This window comes from Ustilaginoidea virens, chromosome 1 (assembly GCF_000687475.1).
Source record: "Ustilaginoidea virens chromosome 1, complete sequence".
NCBI lineage: Eukaryota > Fungi > Ascomycota > Sordariomycetes > Hypocreales > Clavicipitaceae > Ustilaginoidea > Ustilaginoidea virens.
The window spans coordinates 2,541,906-2,563,988 of NC_057316.1; the positions used below are offsets into that span (position 1 = coordinate 2,541,906).

At 56.5% G+C, this 22,083-nt stretch overlaps 3 protein-coding genes across 3 annotated transcripts; 2 read left to right on the forward strand and 1 right to left on the reverse strand.

Moving 5' to 3' along the window:
• Window positions 1–7,912: 7,912 nt before the first annotated feature.
• Window positions 7,913–9,064, forward strand: UV8b_00487 (uncharacterized protein; the record flags this gene model as incomplete). The annotated part of the gene is made up of 1 exon (XM_043137985.1): window positions 7,913–9,064. One exon carries the CDS (start codon window positions 7,913–7,915, stop codon window positions 9,062–9,064), a length of 1,152 nt encoding a protein of 383 aa, XP_042993919.1.
• A 941-nt stretch (window positions 9,065–10,005) lies between these two features.
• UV8b_00488 (uncharacterized protein) lies at window positions 10,006–13,434 on the reverse strand (the record flags this gene model as incomplete). Its single annotated transcript, XM_043137986.1, has 1 exon — window positions 10,006–13,434. One exon carries the CDS (start codon window positions 13,432–13,434, stop codon window positions 10,006–10,008), a length of 3,429 nt encoding a protein of 1,142 aa, XP_042993920.1.
• A 1,874-nt stretch (window positions 13,435–15,308) lies between these two features.
• On the forward strand, window positions 15,309–18,542 carry UV8b_00489 (uncharacterized protein; the record flags this gene model as incomplete). Its single annotated transcript, XM_043137987.1, has 1 exon — window positions 15,309–18,542. The coding sequence occupies one exon, from the start codon at window positions 15,309–15,311 to the stop codon at window positions 18,540–18,542; it is 3,234 nt and encodes a 1,077-aa protein (XP_042993921.1).
• Between the last annotated feature and the right edge of the window lie 3,541 nt (window positions 18,543–22,083).

The following is a 22,083-nucleotide window of genomic DNA, read 5'->3' on the forward strand; positions in this document are numbered from 1 at the left end:
CGCCGGATTTTCTTGCAACGACGAGTTGGGGTTGGGAGACGGGGGGTAAGAAAGGGGGCGGCCGCCAAGGGGGGGGGGGGGGGGGAGGGGATCTTTCAGGATAGCGAGAAGAAAGAGTCCAACACCAAATTTCCGAGGATGCTGCTGCTGCCCCGAGATGAAAAAAATAATAATAATGATAATAATGAAAGAGTTGCAGCAAAACAAGACCACCGCCAATGGCCATCTTGCCATCCCGCCATCCTTTCTCTTTTGAGGAGGACCCCTTGCGCTCTATTCAGCCCGTCTTCCTGACGGTGTGCAACATGGTGCTTTACCAAACCACAGCCGCTGGAGCTGGAACCTGGCATCATCACACGCTCTCTAGCGAGTTGTGGCATGGACGACTGACCCGACACGACCCGACACGACACGGCACGGCACGGCACGGCACGCCTCCTCTTGTCACCGGTAATTAGCGACTCTGGAAAGGGGAAAAGGCGGGTTTGAGGGATAGTCATGGGAAACAGACATGGGGAAATAGACGTGGACATAAGGAGAAGCGGAGGGATGCAGGCATCGCCGTGCTGCCAAGTTTGAGGGCTTTTTTCCCCTAGTTTTTTCTTTTTTTTTTTTTTTTGTCTTCTCTAATTCACACGCGGCCGTGGATGAGGGCGAGCTGGGTTTTTGTTGCTTCTTGACGACGGACAAGGGCTAGCCTGCAACAGGTTTCCAAACACGGACACCCAAGATGCGCACAGCAACTTCCGCTACGGGGGGTGAAACGCTAGGGCCGTCGACTGATGACAAGAGAGACCGAGACGAGACGTAAAACGGGCGGTATGAGTCTGTGACAGGCCCTGTGTGCCCGCATGTAGGACGAGGGGCAGCAGCACGGCGGCCAATGACTGCGGGTTGGGCGCTTGATGAAACCATCGGCGCTTGTTGGCGATGCCCCGGATTCCGGGCCCGTGACATGGCGTTGTGGCCGGCCGAAGGGGCAACTTTGGCGGCTCGACGACCCCGGTTACCGCCGATGCTTGCCGAGCGCCGACGGGGCCAATCACCCTTCCCCAACCGGCGGTGGGGCGACTGGCTGCGCAGGAGCGGGTAACCTGCATACCTTGGGTACCTAACTGGGACTTCTATGGCACATCAGGCATGGTATGCAACTCGGCTGGGTTAGGTACCCACCTAACCACGGTAAATCTAAAGGGAGGTAGGTAGGTAGAGTAAGATAAATGCGTCTTTTGTCCCCGTCATGGGATATTCACCGCTTGACTACGGTCACCTTGACCTTGGCCGTGACGCATGCCACGCCGCCCTGGTATCTTGTCTGTCTGTATTGACTCCATCCTGCCAACCAGCGACCCACCACCCCACCCCCACAGCCACCGAGCAGGCGGCGCTGATTGGCCCGACGAAGCAAGCTCGTGCTGCGAGGCGAGGCGAGGCGAGGCGGGAAACAGGCCCAGTGGGGGAAAGAGCGACGGAGGGAAGGGAGTGTCATGCGTCGGTTCGCCAGCCAATCGACGTGGATGCGAACCAGCGACCGGGTGAAAACGAAATCTGCCCCTTTGGGAGAAAAGGCCCGGTGGGCGCTGAGGGTGGGCGCTGGAGACAGGTGACAACCCGCCCGACGCAGGTGGAATCGGGGGGGGGTGCCGGGCCAAGGAGATCAAGGGGCTGGCTATTTCCTCATCTGGCTTGGGGGACAAGGTTTGCTGCGGAGAAAAAAGGAAGAAGTGAAAAAGGAAAGAAAGGGAAAGTCTTTCCGCGAGGAATGGGCCGGCTGCTCCGTTCTGCGGCCGCGCATCGCAAGTGAGCGTGCACGGTACTGGTACGTAGCCCGGAGCCCGGAGCCCGGAGCCCGGAGACCGAGGTCACCTGAAGGAAGGGGGAGAGGCGTCCACACTCTGGAATGCCAGAATCCAGCCATCCACGGTCCACCCGTCCACCCGTCCACCCGTCCACCCGTCCACGGTCCATGCTCCCCATCCTCCCTTGCCATTCGACGCTGGCGCAAGGGCGTGCGCGAGGTGCGGAGGGCAAGGTCATGGATGGACGGTGCTCCGTGGACAGAATCTCGGATGATCCGCTGACCGGTCCATCTGGGCGACCCGCCGTGACTAGCGGTTGCCCAGATGATGGGCAGCGAGCAGCTACCTAACCTACCTGACCTTACCTTGGGGTTGGTCCGACAAGCCTGGTCTGGTGCGCAAAGCTTCAAGGGATGAAACAAGGCGACTTATTGCTGCAACGCGCCAGACAGCGGGCTGCACGGGGCCCCGGGGTTTAGACAGATCAATATGTCCCCACCCCCACGCCCACCCCCGTCAGGATCCAAGCACCCCCCTCCCCCCCCCACCCAACCCTCTACCCCGAAGGACCGGCTGTTGCCAGCAGCCGCAAGAGTCATCCTGCCAGATGCAGGCCAGCACGGGCCCAGCTGCCGCGGCGTCGCAACTAGAACTTTCCAATCCCGACTTGACGCGAAGAAACCGGTGCAGGAAAAAAAAAAAAGAGGGAAAAAAAAAAGAAGAAAAAAAAGAAGAAGCAACGAAAGATAACCCTGCCATGTCCCCCCCTTCGAATTCGCCAGAGAATCACCAGCTTTAGACAGGTGGCCCAAGAAAAAGAAAAGAAAAAAAACCACAACGTCCTAGGGCAGCGGACGCCGTGTGGCGGGCAATTTCTCAAAATTCCACGCCGCCAACCTCTTTGCTTTGTGCCCAACGAGTCGAGAGTAGAATTTGGTTCCGCAACAGCCGCTTTTCCCCTGCATGGGATGGCGCACGCAGGCAACATGTGGTTCTGCCGCCACAGCTCATGCAGCATGGATGCCATGGCCCCGGTACCAGCAGGAACATGGCCGGGAAAAGAAAGGCGCCTGCTGTTGGGGCAGGAAGCCCGTGATGATGAGCACGGACATCACGGCTAATGGCTTGCAGGGCGTCTCAATTCATTGCCTTCTTTTCTTTTTCTTTTTCTTTTTTTTAATCTACAAAAAAATATCAACAATGAAAAGAAAAGGGAAAGAAAGGAAGAAAGGAAGAAAGGAAGAAAGAAAGAAAGAAAGAAAGAAAGAGAAACCAGCGTGCAATGGTACATTCTGCGTTGGCCCATTCGACAATCCAACCTCGCCGTTGAATGCGAAGTCAGTCGTCACCTTGGTCGCGGTAAAACGTGCGGACAGCAGCAAGCAGCAAGCAGCAAGCGATAATCGGTGAGCATTCACGAATGTCTGTATCGCCACGGGCTGCGACTGGCACCGCCAACATTCCTCACGGACGCCGCCGCCATCACCATCACCACCACCACCACCATCACCAACCCATCACCAACCATCACGTCGGCATTCTCGGCCCACCCGTCCACCCGTGCTATGGTTGCCAGCTGCAGCGCAGCAACTGGGCTGGATCCGAAACATCCAGACAACGCATGGCCAGGAACAAGACGACGGAGGTGCATCCGCCGGATCGCGTCACCGGTTGGCGATAGACGCCCGAACCCTTGCGTGGTCCTTGGCGTGCAGAGCATGCATGCATGCAATTCATCCATGCCATGCAGGAGCAGCAAGACGCCCGTCGACTTTGCTTTGGCAACCAGGCTGGGCTGGGCTGGGCTGGGCTGGGCTGGGCTGGGCTGGCTTTGTCCGTCGAGGTGGGCTGTTGTTGAATGTTCAGGCTCGGCATCCAATCCTCATACCAAGCAGAGGCGGCGGCTGGCCATAAGGAGCCCTGTTTCAAAGAAGAAAGAATCAGGAGTCGAACGGGACGGTCGGTCACAGCCTTTGATGCAGATTGGGAATCAACAGTTTCAGCTTGGGGGCAGTCGGCGGGATCCCTTGGCTGACCAGCACCCAGCAGCAGCACCCAGCAGCAGCACCCAGCAGCACCGCCCTGCATGTGCTGACTGTACTGGGCAGGAGCGCTTACCTGGCCCAATCGTTTTGCCCGCAGCCCTTCGTTTCGCGCCGTTTCGCGCCGCACGCCACGCACCAGACGCTACGTACTACCAGACGTTACGTATAGTAAACAGGTACCTTACCTACCTAGGTTGCACCTACACCTACCAAAACGCCGCTACGGTACGGACTTGCCGCGGTTGCCACGGTACGCCGAGACTTGGTTGGCCGACGAGGCGGAGGCCGTATCGGTCTACCAGGACAAAACGAGACGAGAAAGAAAGAAGACGCGGAAAACGGCGAAACGGGGAAACGGGGAAGACGGCCGTGGCATGGCGCTCTATTGGCGCAGCTGGCTCTTCTTGTCGGTTCAAAACGCCTGGCACGACCCGGCCTGGAGCTTTGGTGAATGACAGCGAACCAGACATGGAACGGTTCGTATGTGGTTTGCAGCTGACGGCCTCGATGGTACGGTACCTAGGTTAGGTACCTACATGTATACGACGGAGCAGCCCCAGTGGCCCTGTACCCCCCCCCTGTGCCCCTGTGCCCCTGTGCCCCAGTGCTCCAGTGCTCCAGTGCTCCAATACTCCAGTCGCTGCCAGGGCGCTATGCATGTACATGCCTCCTACCAGACCAGAGACGCCCGAGGCCCAGCCCAGCACGATTCATTCGCCCTCGATATGCCCAGCCTGGTTTTGACTTGTTGTCCCGCCGGCTGGCAGTGAACAGTCAACCGCCGCCCAGTCCTCCGAAACCCCCCCCCATGTCGACTTGTCCGCTCCTCAGCGGCAAACAAGGCAAAACCTGGCTCGAGGCAGCAAGGCGCAGGCAACAAGGCCACAAGTCAACGTACTCCGTACCGCATATCTGAAAGGATTCGAGCCCTACCTTTGGATCATGATGGTAATAAAACCAAGATTACCGAATTCCATTCCTATACTTAATGCCCGCCCCAGCCCATCTCTTTCTTGCCCGGCTCTTCCGTGGTGTCTAGTACAGTATTATTCCCAGCCCCCATCCATCCCTTCCAAGCTCAGCCTGCGTCAAAGGAATTTCACCGGCGAATAGTTGCTTACCTGTTTGCTCAAGGGAGGGAGGCGCCTTCCTACGTTCCCTTTCCTGTCCTTGACTACTGTTGCCCCCCCCCCCGGTCGTACCTGCCGGCCCAGCGTTCGCTAGTTGTTTCCTTTAAGCTCCTTTGAGCCTCGCTCCTTCCGACAGCTGGACGGTTTCCCGCTGGCTGGGCCCCCAGCTACAAGCCAGTAGCCACCAGACCCATCTTCCATCTTTGGCCCCGCCTGGTTCAGCGCCCCGACCCAGAACGGAACGTTGAGCGTTGCAAGAGAAGAGAGTGCAAGAGAAGTCAGCAAGGCTGGTGGTGCATGCCGATGCGGACACCTCATTCCACACTAAAAGATTGAACCAGTTCAGTCTAGCACAGGCCGCCGTTGAACCTCGCCGGCGCCATCTTGGGAAATCATCGTGTGGCAGCAAGACGGCCCAGCTAGCCAGCCCGTTGACCTCGATTCGCCGTCCTCCGTTGCGCAAAAAACGAACGAGGCGGTTATTGGACGGCCCCGACCGGGAATAGCCCTTTTGCCAGCCGCGCCGCAAAGCAAACAGCATCAGCGTCGGCACCAGCGTCGGCACCAGCGTCGGCATCAGCAGAGGCATCGAGCAAGAGAACGGCGAGCATATCTCTGACTCGTCCTCTTCGGTTCGCCGCCATTTTCTCGAGTATAACATAATAGCCCGACTTTCCACTAGTGCTTTCTGGTGGCAGGCAGGCAGGCAGGCAGGCAGGCAATCTAACCGCCCTCCCTTTCTATACGTTGTTGGATTCCAGTGCAACCGCTAGAGCCTAGCTAAATAGCCATCACGGCAAGCGAGCCCCAACCACCATCCACCATCCACCATCCACCATCCGACCATCCTACCAGACGTCGGCCAGCAGCACTGGGTCGAACCCACCAGCCGCCCTTTTGGCTGTCGACCGCATCGTTACTCCGTCCTGCGCTCCAGCGTGCGGCTGCTAACGCGAGAAACCCAACCTCCCCCTTGCGTACCTCACCTTATCGAGACGGTGCGCCAAGACCAAAAGACAGCTGAGCTGAGCCGAGCTGAAGCCTTGCAAAGCTTCTATATAACTCTCCACTCCTTTCCGCTGCTGCTCGCATTTCTGCACCGGATTCTACATTGGGCTTTCCCAGCGCGAGCCACATACATCCAGCACAGAAGCTTTTCTCATTGGCCTTCTTGGGCTTTGTTGTGCCACAGTGCAAGCAGCTGAATATCCCCACGTCGGCCACTGTCCTTCCTGATTGTTTGTTTTTCTCGGCATCGAACCTTTCGAGCTTGTTCCCAAGATCAGCCTTTCCCAGCACTCGGGTTGATGAAAAAAAGAATCTCTTTCATTCTCTCTGCTCGACTCTTGATTGCCCGATTCTCGTCGGATTTCTACACGGCCACCCCGCTTTTGACGTCGAAAACCCCGAGCACAATAGGCTGCACAACCGGAACAATAAAAGGAAAGACCACAGCATTGATCTGGCAGTGATCTTGCGCACTGATCAGTGATTCTGTATTGGAACAAAGACGAACCTGGCTCAGCCTTGCGTACGGAACCCAAAAAAAAAAAAAAAGCCGCACGTTTCTTCTGCTGGGTCGGGAGTTTCCCCTCTTTTCGTTTTCGTCCTCAGCATCCTTGCTTGCCGACACCAACCCTTTGTATCTTCTTCTTCTCCCCTTTTTTTTTCTTCTTTTTTTCTTCTTCTTCTTCTTCTCCTTTTTTTTTTTTTTTTTTTTTTTTGGGATATTTACCTGCAAGACGCGCGTTGCGTTACGCCGCGGCGGATATTCTACGACCTTCTTTTTTGGCAGTCTTGAAATCACCAGATTGGCACAGGTAATCCAACAAAAGCGACGACTACGAATTCGTGCTCCAGCCGTCCAGACTCTGCTCTCCATCCCCAGGAAACCGAAGCCCGAAGCAAGCTTGCGCGGATCAGGGAAACGACCCTGGTCAATTAAAGCATTGCGCGGCGTCTAGAACAGTATCGCTCGAACCTCCTTCTCCAGTCTACACTTCTGGCCCCGTCCTGGTCTCCATCGCCTTACCTGTCAGTGCCCTTGACTCGACCGACCCCTGTCGGCCTGACAGCTAGCGATCCAAGGCGTTACCATCTCTCGGTAAGTTGGTACCTGCGCCCCTCGTTTCCGCCGCACTGCCGTGTTACCAGATCCCCCCCACCTACCGTTCGTTACCATTACCATCTGAGAGAGGATCGTGGGCTCTAATCTTGCTTCTTTTGCCCACAGTATCGGCATCGTGCGCTGTTCTTTTTTCCTGCCACCCTACCAGGAAATCCTGCAGCAGTCTGGTTTTTCCCGTTCTCTTCCTCCTCGGCTCTTGCTCTGCTGGCCCCTTCAAGTTGGTGGTACCGTCGACCCAAACTGGTGGCTCCCGTCCTGCAGCCATCGTCCGCCCCACCCCCACTTGACACGCACCTGGCACATCGAGCCCCCTGCGCCCCACATCACCCTTCAACGCACCCCCCCCCACGCAACCACCACGCACCCCCCCCCGGTGTGCGACTCTGGCCTCCCCTGTCCGCTCAGCCCCGTGTTCCCCAACGTCACCAACTGACGAACGTTCGCCACGGACCTTTCCGGGTGGTCACTTGTCTGGAACGGAGAGGCCACATGCGCATGGGCTTATCGTCCCATTGTCTGACATCGAAAACCAAAATCTATTTCGTCTCCCTTGATCCCCTTGATCACCCCCTCTTCCCCCACCTCGACCTGGGCTAATCCCGGACTCGAACCATCGTCGGGAACGCCCCAAGATTCCTGGTACACACACTACTATATCGGCAAAAACCCACCTCCACATTTGGGTCCTGCAATCGATCCTTTGCTCTCTCTCAACCTCCCTCAACCGCCTACCGACACCTTCCAAGATATTTCCAAGCTATCGGTGCTCTCGGCGACCCCCTCCTCTCTACCTGCGTATAAATGAGCGTCATGGCGAAACGGCAACTAAGCATGGACGAGCTGAACCGAGCTGCGCTCGATCAGTTCGTCTATCAACCCGTGAGCCGGGAAATGATTCAATTTCTGGCCGATGCGGCTCACAACGTCATTGCCTGCGACTCTACATTAGTGTCGCCCAGCCTAACCAAGCAGCCCCAACAGGCTCAACAACCGCAGCAGCGTCCAGCCAACCTTGCTCCTAACCGCGCGAGGAATCCTCAATCCGAAGCTGCCCACGCCGTCAACGTCTCCCTGCCCACTCTGGACGAGTTCATCACCCAGCTCGTGGTGTCTTCGAATGTCCAGGTCCCGACCCTCATGTCCACTCTGGTCTATCTAACCCGGCTCAAGGCCAAGCTTCAGCCCATGGCGCGGGGCCTGCAGTGCACGACCCATCGCATCTTTCTCGCCTCCCTCATCCTGGCCGCCAAGTATCTGAACGACAGCTCGCCAAAGAACAAGCACTGGGCAAACTACACCCACATCGCCACCGACATGTACAGCTTTGGCTTCAACCGGACCGAGGTCAACCTCATGGAGAAGCAACTCCTCTTCCTTCTCGAATGGGAGCTGAGAATTACGGAGCAGGACCTGTATCGCGAGCTCGACTCCTTCCTCGAACCTCTTCGCTGCCGCATCGCCGAAAGGCATGCCCGAAAGATGCGCTATCGGGAGGAGAAGAGACGCCAGCAAGAGATGGCTGCCCGGCAGCTCATGCTGCCCACCTGCCGCGTCCAGTCCCGCGCCTGGACCGCAAGTCCCGAGACCACTCGCTCCGTCATCAGCGGCTCCATCACGCCTCCGGGACTCACGTACAGCAGCTCATCCAGCTCGTACGCATCGTCGGTTGCGTCAAGCCGACAGCCCTCCCGCTCCACGACGCCCTTGGAGTCTAACCCATCGCCTTGCGTATACGACGTTTCGCAGACAGCACAAGGCAGCTTGTACGACTCTCCCGTCGAGATTGTCGTAGACACTGACCTGACCAAGTCGGCACCGCAGCCGTCCGTCTCCGCAACCGGCATGCTTGCTTGCGAAATCTCTGCTGAGCAGTACCACCAACTTCAAGACGGCCCGACCAAGAAGCGGCACCGACGAGGAATGTGGGGCCGCTTCCTCGGAGGCACCGTCACTGTTCGATAAAGAGGCGGCGCTTTTTCCAAGTCGGCAGTCCAACTTGGCCATTTATTTGTTTTTTTTTTCTTTTGGCAGTGGTGGTTTTTGTAATGTGCATTTCTTACAGTAAAAAGCATGGCGTTGCGGCGGACTCGATTTATCACACATTTCTGCATTTTCTTTTCCGGAAGTCGAGAAGCAGAACCAAAACAAAAAAACGACAAAACCATTTCCAAACCCCTTTTCAGAAGTTCTCGGGTCCTATCCCTTAATGCGTCCAATAATGACGCTGCATCGTCATCATGTGCGCACGGGCATGCATTCCCTCGTCACCAGGCAGGTACTAGGAGTTAGTTGGACACTTTTCACAAATGCTGTCTGTTCTGTTCTACTCAGTTCTGTTTTTTTTTTACTTTTTTTTTCCCCCTTGCTCCTAAAATCTTTCCTGTTTCTCTTTCTGTTTCTTTTTTTTTTTTTTTCCACGGCTCATCCGTTGTGAAGAAGAGCCCAAGGAGTCTAGGAGTTGAGGGTGAGGGTTCACTGCAGGAATAGGAAGGAAAGCGGCTAGTCTGAGACTGCCGCCCTTGGCCTTGGCCTGGAAGAGGACCAGGTGTTTTTTTTTTCCATTTTTTCCCCCTTTTTTCTTGGCTTTACATCTGTCTCGTTTTTTTTTTCTTGTTCTCTTTAATGGCTATGATAGGGGGAACAGGATAGGTATACCTGTTGAATGAGAATCAGAGAGAAAATAAATATACCTCGGGAAACCGAAACACGTTGCGTCTTGCAAGGGCTCTGGCTCGTTCTGTGGTGACGTCGGGGAGAAAGATGTGCATAAATCGTAAATCTCATCGAGTTATATACATGATACATGTACAAAGGTCCTCGGGCGTGTATCTGTTACAGACCTTACAAGGCGCATACAAACAATTAAACAAACAGGTTGAGACACGCCTTCGCAACAAGGAAAATCACCCGTCTGCCATGACGGGACGGTGTCGAAAGCCCACCCACGGCAGTCGCGCCCTCAGGCAGAGGCTGCTCAGCACCACGCTGATGCTCGACAGGGCCATGGCCAAGGCCGCCCAGACGGGGTCGAGCCTGACGCGAGCGCCTCCCCCCTCCGTCTTGATCGCGTACAGGCACCCGGCAGCAATCGGCACCGCCAGCAGGTTGTACACCACCGCCCACGCAAAGTTGAGCTTGATGCGCCCCAGGACGGCGCGGCTGAGGTGGAGCAGCGTCAGCACGCTGGCCAGGCTGGACGACGCCAGGACAAAGTCGGCGCTGGAAACGGCCACGTCGCTGCCCGACCCGATGGCGATGCCCACGTCCGCCCTCGTCAGGGCCGGCGAGTCGTTGATGCCGTCGCCGACCATGGCCACCACTGCGCGGCGCCTCCCGCGCGGGCCGCGACGTCTGCTCACGGAGCCGTGGGTTTGGGGGTCCAGCGTCGCCTGCAGGTATCCGACCTTGCTGGCCTTTTCCGACGGCAGGACTTCCGCAAGCACCCTGCTCTCTCTGATGCCGACCAGCCGGGCCACGGCTTTGGCCGTGGTGGCGTTGTCGCCCGAGAGCATCCAGACCTGTGTTCCGCGAGCGTCCAGCGCCCTGACAACTGCTCTGGCCTCCCGCCGGACCGGGTCGGATATGGACAGGACGGCTCCCAGCGTCCACGAGTTGCTCCCGTCGCCGCCGCCGTCACAACACCTAAAGGCCACGACAGCTACCGATTTGGCTTCCCCTTTCCACCTCTGCAACCGGCTCAAAACGTCCACTGACAGCGTGACGGAGAGATGGCGCATCAAAACTTCATTGCCAACCGCAATCTGAAACGGCTTGTTCCGATGAGACGCCTTCATCCCTCGTCCGGGCAACTCCTCAATCTTGCCGAGCTCTGCGGACGGAACCTCGCCTCCGCAAAAGCTGACAATCGCCTTGGCAATCGGGTGGCTGCTCTGTTCCTCCACGGCCTTGAGTGCTGACAGCAGCGTCTGTCTGTCAACGCCCGTGACATGGCCGTTGTCCGGGAATAACTCCACGTCGGTGATCTTGGGCTCCCCGCCTTCGGTCAGAGTTCCAGTCTTGTCGAACACGACGCAGTCGATTCTGCTGGCCTTTTCAAACGCCTCGCCGCCACCCTTGGCCAAGATGCCGTGTTTTGCCGCGATGCCGCCCCCGACAAATATGGCTGTCGGAGCAGCAAGGGCAAGCCCGCAGGGGCAGGCTACCACGAAGACGGCAATGGCGAATTGGAATGCGAAAGCTGCCGCACCGCCGGACGCCTTGAGCTCCTCGTCTGAAACGACATGAGCTTGGGCCAGGCTCAGCCAAATGACCCATGTGATGACGGCGACGAGCGTGATGACCGGGACAAAGTACGAAGTCAAAAGGTCTGCGATTTGCTCCACCGGGGCTCGCTTGGTCTGTCCCTCACGGACAGCCTCGACAATTTGATCGAGCATGGACTTTCCAGACGTCCCTGTGACGTGGATTGTGATCGCATGCCCTTTGTTCACCGTCCCCGCGAACACATGGTCGCCTGGAGTCTTCTTGATGGGACGAGACTCCCCGGTCAGGCTGGATTCGTCAAAGCTGGTATCCCCGATAAGGATTACGCCGTCGGCACCCGGTGAAGCTCCATGAGGGACCCGTACCGTGTCTCCGTGCTCGAGCTGGTCGATGGGTATGCTCGTGGTAACTTGGCCCTTGCTTGGGTCTTGCTCAACCAGAAGAGCGGTACTGGGGCGAAGTTTGGCCAGCGCACCAACCGCATCCCCCGTCTTGGACTTGCTGTAGGCCTCGATCAGTCTTCCCGCGAGCAGAAAGAAGGTGAGAAATACGACAGAGTCAAAGTAAAATCGACTCGCTGGGACATCCGAATCGTGTCGGATTCCAGAAGCCATCATTTGCCCGACAGATGAAAAGTACGCAATTGTGGTGCCTAGCGACATGAGCATGTTCATGCTTCCAAATTTGTAGAATCTCTGGATCAAAGGTGTACGGCTTCCTCGACGCCACATGTATCGAACCTCCTTTATGGCTCGAACATGGAAAATGTCCGCGGCAAAGAAATAGACGGGCGTTGAAAGTGCAAAGAGGATGATTTCCAGACGACTCAGCCCTGATCTCCACGGTTGCATGAGATACTGCCTCGTACGGTCCGAATCGGTAACCAAGCTCATGTACACAATGCCAAATATAAAGGTGGGAATGGCCAAGGTGAGTGTCAGAAGCAGACGCCGAGACAGTTCGCGCTGATGTTTCGCGCTGATGGCCTTGGACCGCTGCTCCAGCGTCAGGGGGTGATGGATGGAAGCTTCCAAAGACGGATCTGTGGCTTCGATTGCCCTGAGAATATGTCGGATGGTGAAAGTTGGCGCTTGAGGAACGTAACTGATTTTGAGGAGTGGAAACTCTCGAGACAGCGGTTTGAGAACCTTGATCTGTGAAGGTTTTAAATTTCGCAGAGTTTTTAGTATCCGATCCGGGCACTTGGAGCAGAAGATACCGTCCACCTTGATTTCCAGTTCTCGCCCTTGGGTGCGATCGTTGGTCTGCTCCTGTAGATTGACGAGTTCGTCAAGGGCAGCATCATACCCAAGATCTTCGATGGCTTTGACAGCTTCTTCCGCGCGGGCAGGGTCTTTGATATCCACAGTCGCACGGTTTGCGACGAGATTGACCACGATTCTAGAGACCCAGGGGTGTTTCCCCATTTCTTCCGTAATGGTGTTGGCGCATGACGCGCAAGTCATGCCACCGACAGAGATGGTTGCCTGCCACAGAGGAATAATTGCGTCAATGCCGTCGATCACAACCTCCTCAAGGGCGGCCTGCGACTTATTCGCATCACGAGGGAGAGCAACACCATTCAGTCGTTTCTGGAGACTAGAGGCTGATATGGTGTTGAGATGGGGCTGGTGCTCCGAGCCAAGGCCATCCTCAGGACCGAGAGTGGCAGCAGTGCTCTTGCAAGCGTCACATTTGTCAAAATGAATTTCCGCTTTTGATTCATGAGGCGTTGAAGCTCTCCACAGCCTCCACCACAACTCAAAAGCACCACCACTGCTTCGACGTCCACTATCCTGGCCGACCTTTACTCGGTCAATGTCGGCTGCTGCTGAACTACAAAGTTCATCCGGAAGGTCAGCGGTGGATTCGACGGCGCAGACTTCGAAGCCAGAGTCCTCAAGAGTCTTGCCCATGTCGCGCACGAAACCTGCACCTGCATCTTGGTGTTCGACGGTGACTACAGAGGTGACCACGTTGGGAGAGACCCAGAAAAGTCTGCCGGAATATTCCTCCTCCAAGGCATTCTTGATGACCGCAACGCACGATGGACAGTGCAAGTTACCAACCAGGTACGAGGTTGTTATGGTCTTTGACGACGCTGCCATAGTATCGAGCAATAAATCAGGGCCCACGTCACAGGTTGTGACCGAGCCCAGCCTTTCATGTACAATGGGTGGTAAACCAACGATTCAAAACTGATGCTGGCCGGATCTAGACCGTTTTGCTCAGAATCGAACCTGTCGACTTCAGACGGGTGGCAGCTGGGTGCGCACGGGTTTCGTGGAAAGGAAAAGCCCCAAGTCGAAATAGGAGGCGAGGGTCATTCTCGCCACCGGTGCTTGCTCCACGGTGAAGATGAAGGAAACGCGTTTCGGCTTGATAAAGAAAAACAAACGTCTCGGGAAGGGCAAAGCATTCGTGGAGGTTTTCGCAGCTCAGGCTCTGGTCAGCCTGGCCGTAGAGGACCAGACGCGACGGAACAACCAGGGACCAGGCCCAACTACCTCCTACTAACTAAGGTACCTACCTACCTACCTCGGTACGTGGCTGTTGCCAGGCAACTTAGGTACCTTAGTTAGCTTCGCGTGGTGAAAAAAAAAAAAATACATACCGATGACGAGCATGTGGCGCTAAAATCCGCACAAATGTCGCAGTTTCACATCACCGAGGCCTGCAATGCCGTGCGATAAGAGTCAAGCGCCTCCGTCGACTGACAAACGGCTCTTTTCGGCAAACAACGGTGTGGGATGAGTTGGCATGCCTGGCAGCAGGCTCGGAGCCGGCTTTGACCTGACGGGATAAGCATGCCGTAGAGTAAGAATCCTGCGGGTTGCGACACTCGGGCTTCCGTTCCTGTCCCAACGATGAGGTGGAGGAAAGAAACCACGATGACAAGGACAATGGCCGACCGAAATGTTCAAGGCAACTTCGTGACGTCAAGGTGAAGCGAGCAGAGTCGGCAAGACGAACAGGGAGAGTTGCCAGCTGCCATCTGCCAGCTGCCAGCCGGGTTTGGCGGATATGCAACATGTCCTGATTGGCTCGTCGTGCGCAATTCCCCTTGCGGGCGAGGCCAACCGTACGCACCTCTAGCCTCGGAACAACGTACGGCCTAGATTAGATGCCTTAGGTACCTAGGAGGTACCCAGGTCCTAGAGGTATCTAGTAGGTAGCGCTTCCATCGGTTTCCGTTTTTCCGAGTCCTGACTCCCGACAGCTGGTGATTCAAAACAGTTGGCGGGTGTCGGCAGAACCTCGCCAGCTGCCCCCCTGCGGTGCCGGGGCATGGAGTGGCGGAAGTCGGAAGTGGATCTATGCTGGCGCCGCGCGCAGATCTGACTTCTTGCATCATAGGCGCTAGACCGCATCGGGACAACGCGAATTGCGTGATTGCCTCCGATTATCAACAATTCCCGATTCTTCAACCACACCAGGGGCTACTCCGAATCCGTGCCAATGGCGACAACGAGCAAGATGGGCAGAGAACAGGGCGAAATCACGGCTCCATCGTCGCCACTGGCAGCCCCCTCGAGCCTCGAGAGCCGTGGCAGTAGCAGTGGCAGAGGCACTGCCTGTGGGGTAGCCGTCTGCTCTCGTGGCATGCAATTCAAGCTCAGGCCAGGCTTCGCTTCGTCTTTCCCTCGTCCCCCTTCGTCCCCCTTCGTCCCTTTTTTTCTTTCTAGAACATTAGTTTTCTCCTCAGATCGTCTTGAGCCTCTCCCCCCCCAACGTCCCTCTGCAGGATTTGGGTTCAGGTTCGTTACGATCCCTAGCCTGAAGGAGCTTAGCGAACCCTTGCTGGCGGTCGTGGTTGACGACGGAGTAGAAGCAGGCGAGCTAGCCAAGCCAGCCATCCAACCTCACCCTGCCACTCAGCCCTTTGTCTGTCGCTATTTCATCCTGCTGACTTGCTTCGCAACCAGCTTCTCACGACCCAGGCACCAGTCAAGCGCCAGTCAGGTACCGGACTCGAGGCAAGATGCGCTCTCAGCAGCAGGCATCAAGCGGTGGCGCTGTCTCGGTCGCTGTTCCTCAGGAGACCTTGCCTTCTTCCGACTTGGACACGCCCCCATCCTCATCCACCCTACCCTTCGGGCAGCCTGTCGCGTTGAGCGACATCTCTGGGCCAACCTATGTGACAGCCCAGCTCCTAGTGCAGCAGGTTGCCTACAAGCTTTCAGACAAAATCTTCTCTTATTCCCCCGAGACCTTTGATCTCGACGTTGCCGCCAAAAGCTGGGCCGCTCAGCAAAACTCCAACATCCATGGATACGTCCCTCGAGTGTTGTCGTTGCAGACCAGAACCGGCGCAGGCTCGCTGGCCTTGGGCTACATCTTTTCCCCGGACTTTGACGTGGCCAAGAGGCATATACCTCAGACCTTGCTCGCTCCCTCCAGCAGTCTCCATCAGCTGAGGGGAACCCTCGACCAACTCTCCCTGCTGTATCGCCTGTCCAGTCCATTCGTCGCTCACGTTGCTGCCGTCGACTACACCGACGCTGGCGGTCTCGTCTCCAACTATGACACTGCGTTGAGACTCGCCGAGGACCTTGGGTTAGGCTTGGTCGGCACCTCTTCGGCCTATGAGGCCCAGCATATGTCTCTATTCTCGACCCTTTTGGCCACGGTGATCCCGACCGTGCACATCTACGATGGCATACGTGTCGCCAGAGAAACTCTCCGAGTAGTCGACGCGCTCAGCGAATCTGGAGTTGCCGACTTGTACCAGAAGCTGTCCGCCGAGGCGGCCCACCTCAACCCCCGCCTCGACACCGCCGGCAAGGTCGTGGAGCTTCTGAAAGCTTTCAATGACGAGCTTGGGACCGTTTATCAGCCCTTTGAATACCACGGACACGAGACCCCTGATGTGGTTTGGGTCGTCTTTGGCAGTGTCGAGACTCAAGTCGCCAAGCAAGCTCTCGGCAAAATTGCCGCCGACGGGGCCAAGGTTGGCGTCCTTGGCGTGCGGATTTACCGCCCTTTTATTGAGGAAGAGTTCCTCAAGACCATTCCTGCTTCCACCCACACCATTGCGGTCCTCGGCCAGGTTCGAGATCAAGTCGCTGTAGAGGACGAAGCTACGCAGTCTGCCCTTTACGGCGACGTCATCACTGCCGTTGCTTTTTCGGCAAAGTTCGAACAGGAACCCCAGGTTCTCGACATCAAGTACACCCCAGCCCACACTATGAGTCCGCAGGGATTGGTCAACACCTTGCACAAGATTTTTGGTAACGGCGGAGAGGAAGCTAGTGAGCTGCCCTGTCTCGTAAACGCGGAACAGTACACTTTCTGGAATGTTGACGACTCCGCTGCTGTCGATTCACCTGCCGTCATCGGCAACATCCTTTCCAAACAGTCAACCATCAATGTCTATGTCCATTCCACCTACGACAATCTCACACAAGGCGGCATCGTCCGAACCGACGTGCGAGCTTCCAAGAAGGCCCTGGAGGCTCCCTACGACGTGTCCGACGCCGATGTTGCTATTGTTGGCGACGAGCGCATTCTCAAGGAAGTGGATGTGCTCGGAAACTTGTCTGAGAGTGGCAAGGTCATCATCAGGTTGCCCAACTTCAAAGCTGATGAGGTGGAGAAGCGCCTCTCCGCTGCTTTTCGCAAGACTCTTGCAGCAAAAGATATCCAGCTATTTGTTCTCGACACATCCTTTTCCCCGGCGCTGGAAAAGGACACGGAGTCGAGACTGCTCCTTGAGCTGGCCTTTTTCAAAGTTGCGCAGCGAGAAATCGGGCCCGAGACCGTTACCAAGCTATCGGCTGCGGAGGGCAATCCCCCAATTCTAAAGGAAGTTGTTGATGCAGTCGATCAGTGTCTCAGCAAGATTCAAGTGCCTGCCACCTGGGCCGAAGCGGAGGCAGACTCTCAAACTCCTCGCCTCCCGACTTTTCTTCAAGCCAACAGCTTTGTGGGTTTCGACAAGGCACAGGTGGAAGAGAGTCTGCAACTTGGCGACTGGAAGACGGCTGCCAAGGGTCTTGTTTTCAAGGAAGCTTACGACACTCGAGCCGTTAGTCGTCCTGATCTGCCAGTCAAGACTGTCACCATCCGTGTAAAGGAAAATCGTCGGCTCACACCCACAGACTACGACCGCAACATCTTCCACATTGAATTTGATCTCGGAGACTCGGGGCTCACCTACAAGATCGGTGAGGCCCTCGGGATCCATGCGGAGAACGACGAAGAGCAGGTGGCCGAGTTCATCAAATCCTACGGTCTCAATGCAGCCGAGCTGGTCCGCGTGCCTGCTCGTGAAGACTCGGAGGCTCTGGAGATTCGAACCGTGCACCAAGCCTTGATGCAGAACATGGACATTCTCGGAAAGCCTCCTAAGCGGTTCTACGAGTGCTTGGCCAGTTTTGCCACCGATGACGTGGAGAAGAAGAAGCTCGAGGCTCTCGGCAGCTCTGCGGGTGCCGACGAGTTCAAGCGCCGGTGCGAGGTCGAGATGCTCACGTACGTCGATGTTCTGGACGAGTTCAAGTCTGCTCGGCCCGGTTTCAACGAGCTCGTCAAGTTGGTGAGCCCTCTGAAGCGGCGCGAGTATTCCATCGCCTCGGCGCAGGCCGTGACTCCCAACTCGGTCACGCTGATGATTGTCGTCGTCGACTGGGTCGACACCAAGGGCAGGACGCGCTACGGGCATGCGACCCGCTATCTGAGCCGCTTGCAGCCCGGCGCAGCCGTCACGGCGTCCGTGAAGCCTTCGGTCATGAAGCTCCCGACGAGGGACACGGCACCGCTGATCATGGCTGGTCTGGGGACTGGCTTGGCTCCTTTCCGCGCCTTTGTCCAGTATCGCGCCATGCAAAAGTCCCAAGGGAAGGATATTGGCGCCATCCTCTTGTACCTGGGCTCGCGTCACCAGCGCGAGGAATATCTCTACGGTGAAGAGTGGGAGGCGTACCTCGCCGCCGGCGTGGTCACGCTAATCGGCGCCGCCTTCTCTCGAGACCAGGCGCAAAAGATTTACATCCAGGACAGGATGAGGGAGACTCTGGGCGAGATTGCCAAGGCGTACGTGCAGGATGAGGGAAGCTTCTATCTCTGCGGGCCTACGTGGCCTGTGCCGGACGTGACGAAGGTGTTGGAGGAGGCCATTGCGGCCGACGCCAGGAGCAGGGGCAAGAAGGTCGACCCGAAGAAGGAGATTGAGAAGCTCAAGGACGAGGGACGATATGTCCTCGAGGTTTATTAGATGTGGTTTTTTTCTTCTTTTTCCTCGTTTCCCCCCCCCCCCCCCCCCCCCCCCCCACATGTCCGCGTGGTTTATCAGAGGTTCTTTCTTTTTTCTTTCTTTTTTTTTTTTTCCGGCGTGCAGCATGGCGGCTCTTCTCCTTCCCACGCTCGTCGTACAGGATCACTCAACTGACTTGACGTCTTGATTCTTGGAACGAAATATAGTAGAATAAAACACCAGACGTTTAGCAAATGTAAATGTGACCCCTATAAGAGCACTTGTACATTTCTCTCTGTAGAACAGTCAACAGTCACCTCGGACGAGGGGCAAGGGGTACGTACTCCGGAGTCCTCCGTACTAGTAGCACGGTCTGGTCTCCCTGGCCAAGGTCTTAAGAAGGTACCTGTACTTTGGGCACACCGCCGACGCACCAAGGGGCAACCTGGTGAGTCTGACGCGCCGCTAACCCTAACGGGCTGCAGTTCAACTGCATTTACGTTGAAGCAACAAGTCCAGCCAGCTGCCCTCGCTCTCCCGCTCTCCCGCTCTCCCTTGTCACCAACGCGATCGGCCCTTGTCTGCTCGGGGTGCTCGGAGGTCCGGACGTACATTAGCGTGCCTCGTTTGTTTTCGTTTTGCTTCTTCGCGAGCGCTCCACGAGTCTGGATGGTGTTGAAACCTCCCGTCCTCCCGTCCTCCCGTCCTCCCGTCCGCTGCTCCCAAGTGGATTGCATGTCATCTCACTCAAGCAGCCTTGATGAAGCGCCTCGGTCGACCTGCATAATGCGAGACTTGTCAACGCTGCGTCCTGCATGAAAACGAGTGCTTGGCCACGATGCTCCTGCTGCCGCTTGTCTATAGACTCCCCCCCAACGCGGAGCGGCGAAGCGGCAAGAGCTCGTCTAGGATTTTGGATTCGGCTGAAGATGCAGGAAAAAATTGCAAGCTGCGTACATGAGCCTGTGCCGCCTTGACACCCGGACGGAGGAACAACGAGCAGGGCTTGGACCGAGGTCTACGACCCGTGCCTTGAAACCAGAACCCCGAACCCAAGTTTCCCCACGTTGGGTCACCGCCTCTCCCCCCCCCCCTCCCGCCCCCCTTCAAAGTTGTCGTGAACGGACGGACCCGAGTCATAGCGAGCAAGCTGCGAGCGCAGCCATGTGCAGGGCGAAGCAGCGCCGGCGGACGACTCGCGCGGTTGCGAGTCGCGACACAAGGTTTCTCTACAAGGGAGTCCCCGGCGCGACGTGCCTCGATCCCGTCCCTTGTCTTGGGGGCCATCGCGAGACGAGTCAAACGAGTCGGGCTGTTTCCCCTACCACGTACGAATCCTCCACGCTCGCGGTAGTTTCTCGGCCTGCTCGACTCCTGCGACGGGGCGGGTGGCTGCTATGAGTGCATGTTGGGTTCTAGGTGCTGTTACAAAACAAGACAGTGGCAACCCATGCCTCATCAACCCAAGTTCTTCTCCAGGCTTTCCTTGCTTACTTTGAGAATCCAGGGACTTTGCTTATGAGCACGGGTCATGAGCGCCAGGCCAAGCACATGTCTGCTGCATGTTTGCTGCCTCTTGCAAGAAGAAAAGAAGATGAAGAAAGCAAGATGCTGTTTGCTCTTTGCTAGCGACTGCATGTCCCGGTCCTTGGTTATCTCAACATCATCGCAACATGCCAAGCCACGCACAGACGCTGGACATGAAGACGCACAGACTCCCGAGTGAAGCGATCAAAGGCATGTTTTGCACGAAAAGTTGCTGCAAATGGCGGTCTGCCCTAAGCTGAATGGACGAGCAAGGGCCCTCTTTTTTTTTTTTTGTTTCCCCCCTCTCTTCCCGATTTTTAATTCTCTTTTTTTTTTTTCCCCGCCCACAGTGCCGTCTTTGTTATCCTCCAGGGGCACGAAAAGTCTTTCCCGAAGCAGCCGACAATACGTTTGCTGATCCAGGGTCGGGCCGGCTTCCAAGTTTCGCTCTCTGCCGTTAAAATGCCGCCAAATTCTTATTAGGTTTGGCCATTTAGGCCCGACGGCCCGCAGTGCGACAAGAGTTGCATGTATACGGACCAGGTGCTCCCGCAGACAAAGAGCTTCAACATGAGAACCCGTGGTCCCCCAGCCGTGAGTGACGAGACAGTGACGTCCCTATTGAGGTGGAAAAGAGGCAGAGTGGTCGGAATACAGTGTTTTGTCATTGCCCCTCGGGTGGCTGACCAACATAACTCAATTGCTGCTGGCTGACTGCTGGCGGCATCGACATTGATTGACTCAAGCTCCCTGGGGTCCAGAGTCTGGCCGTGCCGCCAAACCTTGATGTTGCTAGCCATTCGGACTGACACTGCTGCTTCACCCTTCACCGCAGTCCATCAGCCTATGCGCCAACGCGGGAACTTGAACCCCTCCGTCTCACACCACCAACATCCTCCCCCCTCTTCCCGGTGGACACCCGGGAATGGCCACGAACGAAGGGAATCCGGAACAGTGCGTGTTGGGACAAAAGGCGGCACGCGAGTATCCCTGTACAGTTCTCTCACTCGACACTTGCGCGCGCGCCTCATGCCGGCATTGCTAGCTGGCCCACAACATGCCTCTGCATCAGTCAGTTCCCAGAAAATGACAACTCAACGGGGCTTGTCTTGATATTCGGGCCTTGCGGGGCTCTTCCCATGGGGGCCGATGAAAGCCAGGAACGGGGATTTCCTCATCCTACCGGCAGGTACTTGCCTACCTTCTGCGTACCTGACGTACCTGCTTTGGCGAGACGAAGCCATCCCCCTCCCTGTGCGTATCTGACCCGTCGTTTGCCCTCGGCGCCGCTCCACAGCGTGGGTCGTATCGCATGACCATTGAGCCCTACTTTGGGCGGCCTGGATGACCATTCGTCACGACCGGTGCCGAACCCATACAAGTTCCAAGGTACTCAGGCAGCATGACGAGAGCATCACGCGGACAATCACCTTTGACCTCTTGCAAAATTACCGTCTCTGGAACCCACGAGCGTCGCGAAACATGAGAAGACTCCAGGATGGAATCAGGTATCAAGTAGTCCTCGCCGGCGTTCGTGGCGATCAAAAGAGAAAGGAAGAGGCAGATGATGCGATGCGCATCGCACTGGCTACCCCTCCCAGCAGCGATTGCTTGACCGCTTCTTTGTGTTTTGTGTCTTTGGAAAACCGGAGCTTCAAGCCATGCTGGCTCAGACGCCGTCGCCGTCACGTTGGCAGGTCAAACGGTTTGCGCCGCGGTCCTGGGCATCAACCCGGAGGCCTGGCGATGCGAATCGAGGAGAAGATGCATCCATGCATGCTTGGGCGTACGTGAGAAGGGGGTTCACGTTGGTTTGCGTGCACGGTCTGCTGCTGGCAAATGTTGTCGTCACTCTTTCCAGCTTTTCGGACCTGTGCCTGCATTCAAGATTTGACTCTCCCAAGACGAGATTTTCGTTGCTCTCCATGACTAGAAACGGAACAGAGAAGAAAGGAAAAAAGGAAAAATAAATAGAACTCGTCAACAAATTGTCCAAGGCTCCCTACGGCTTTCATGCTATGATGCCGAAATATGA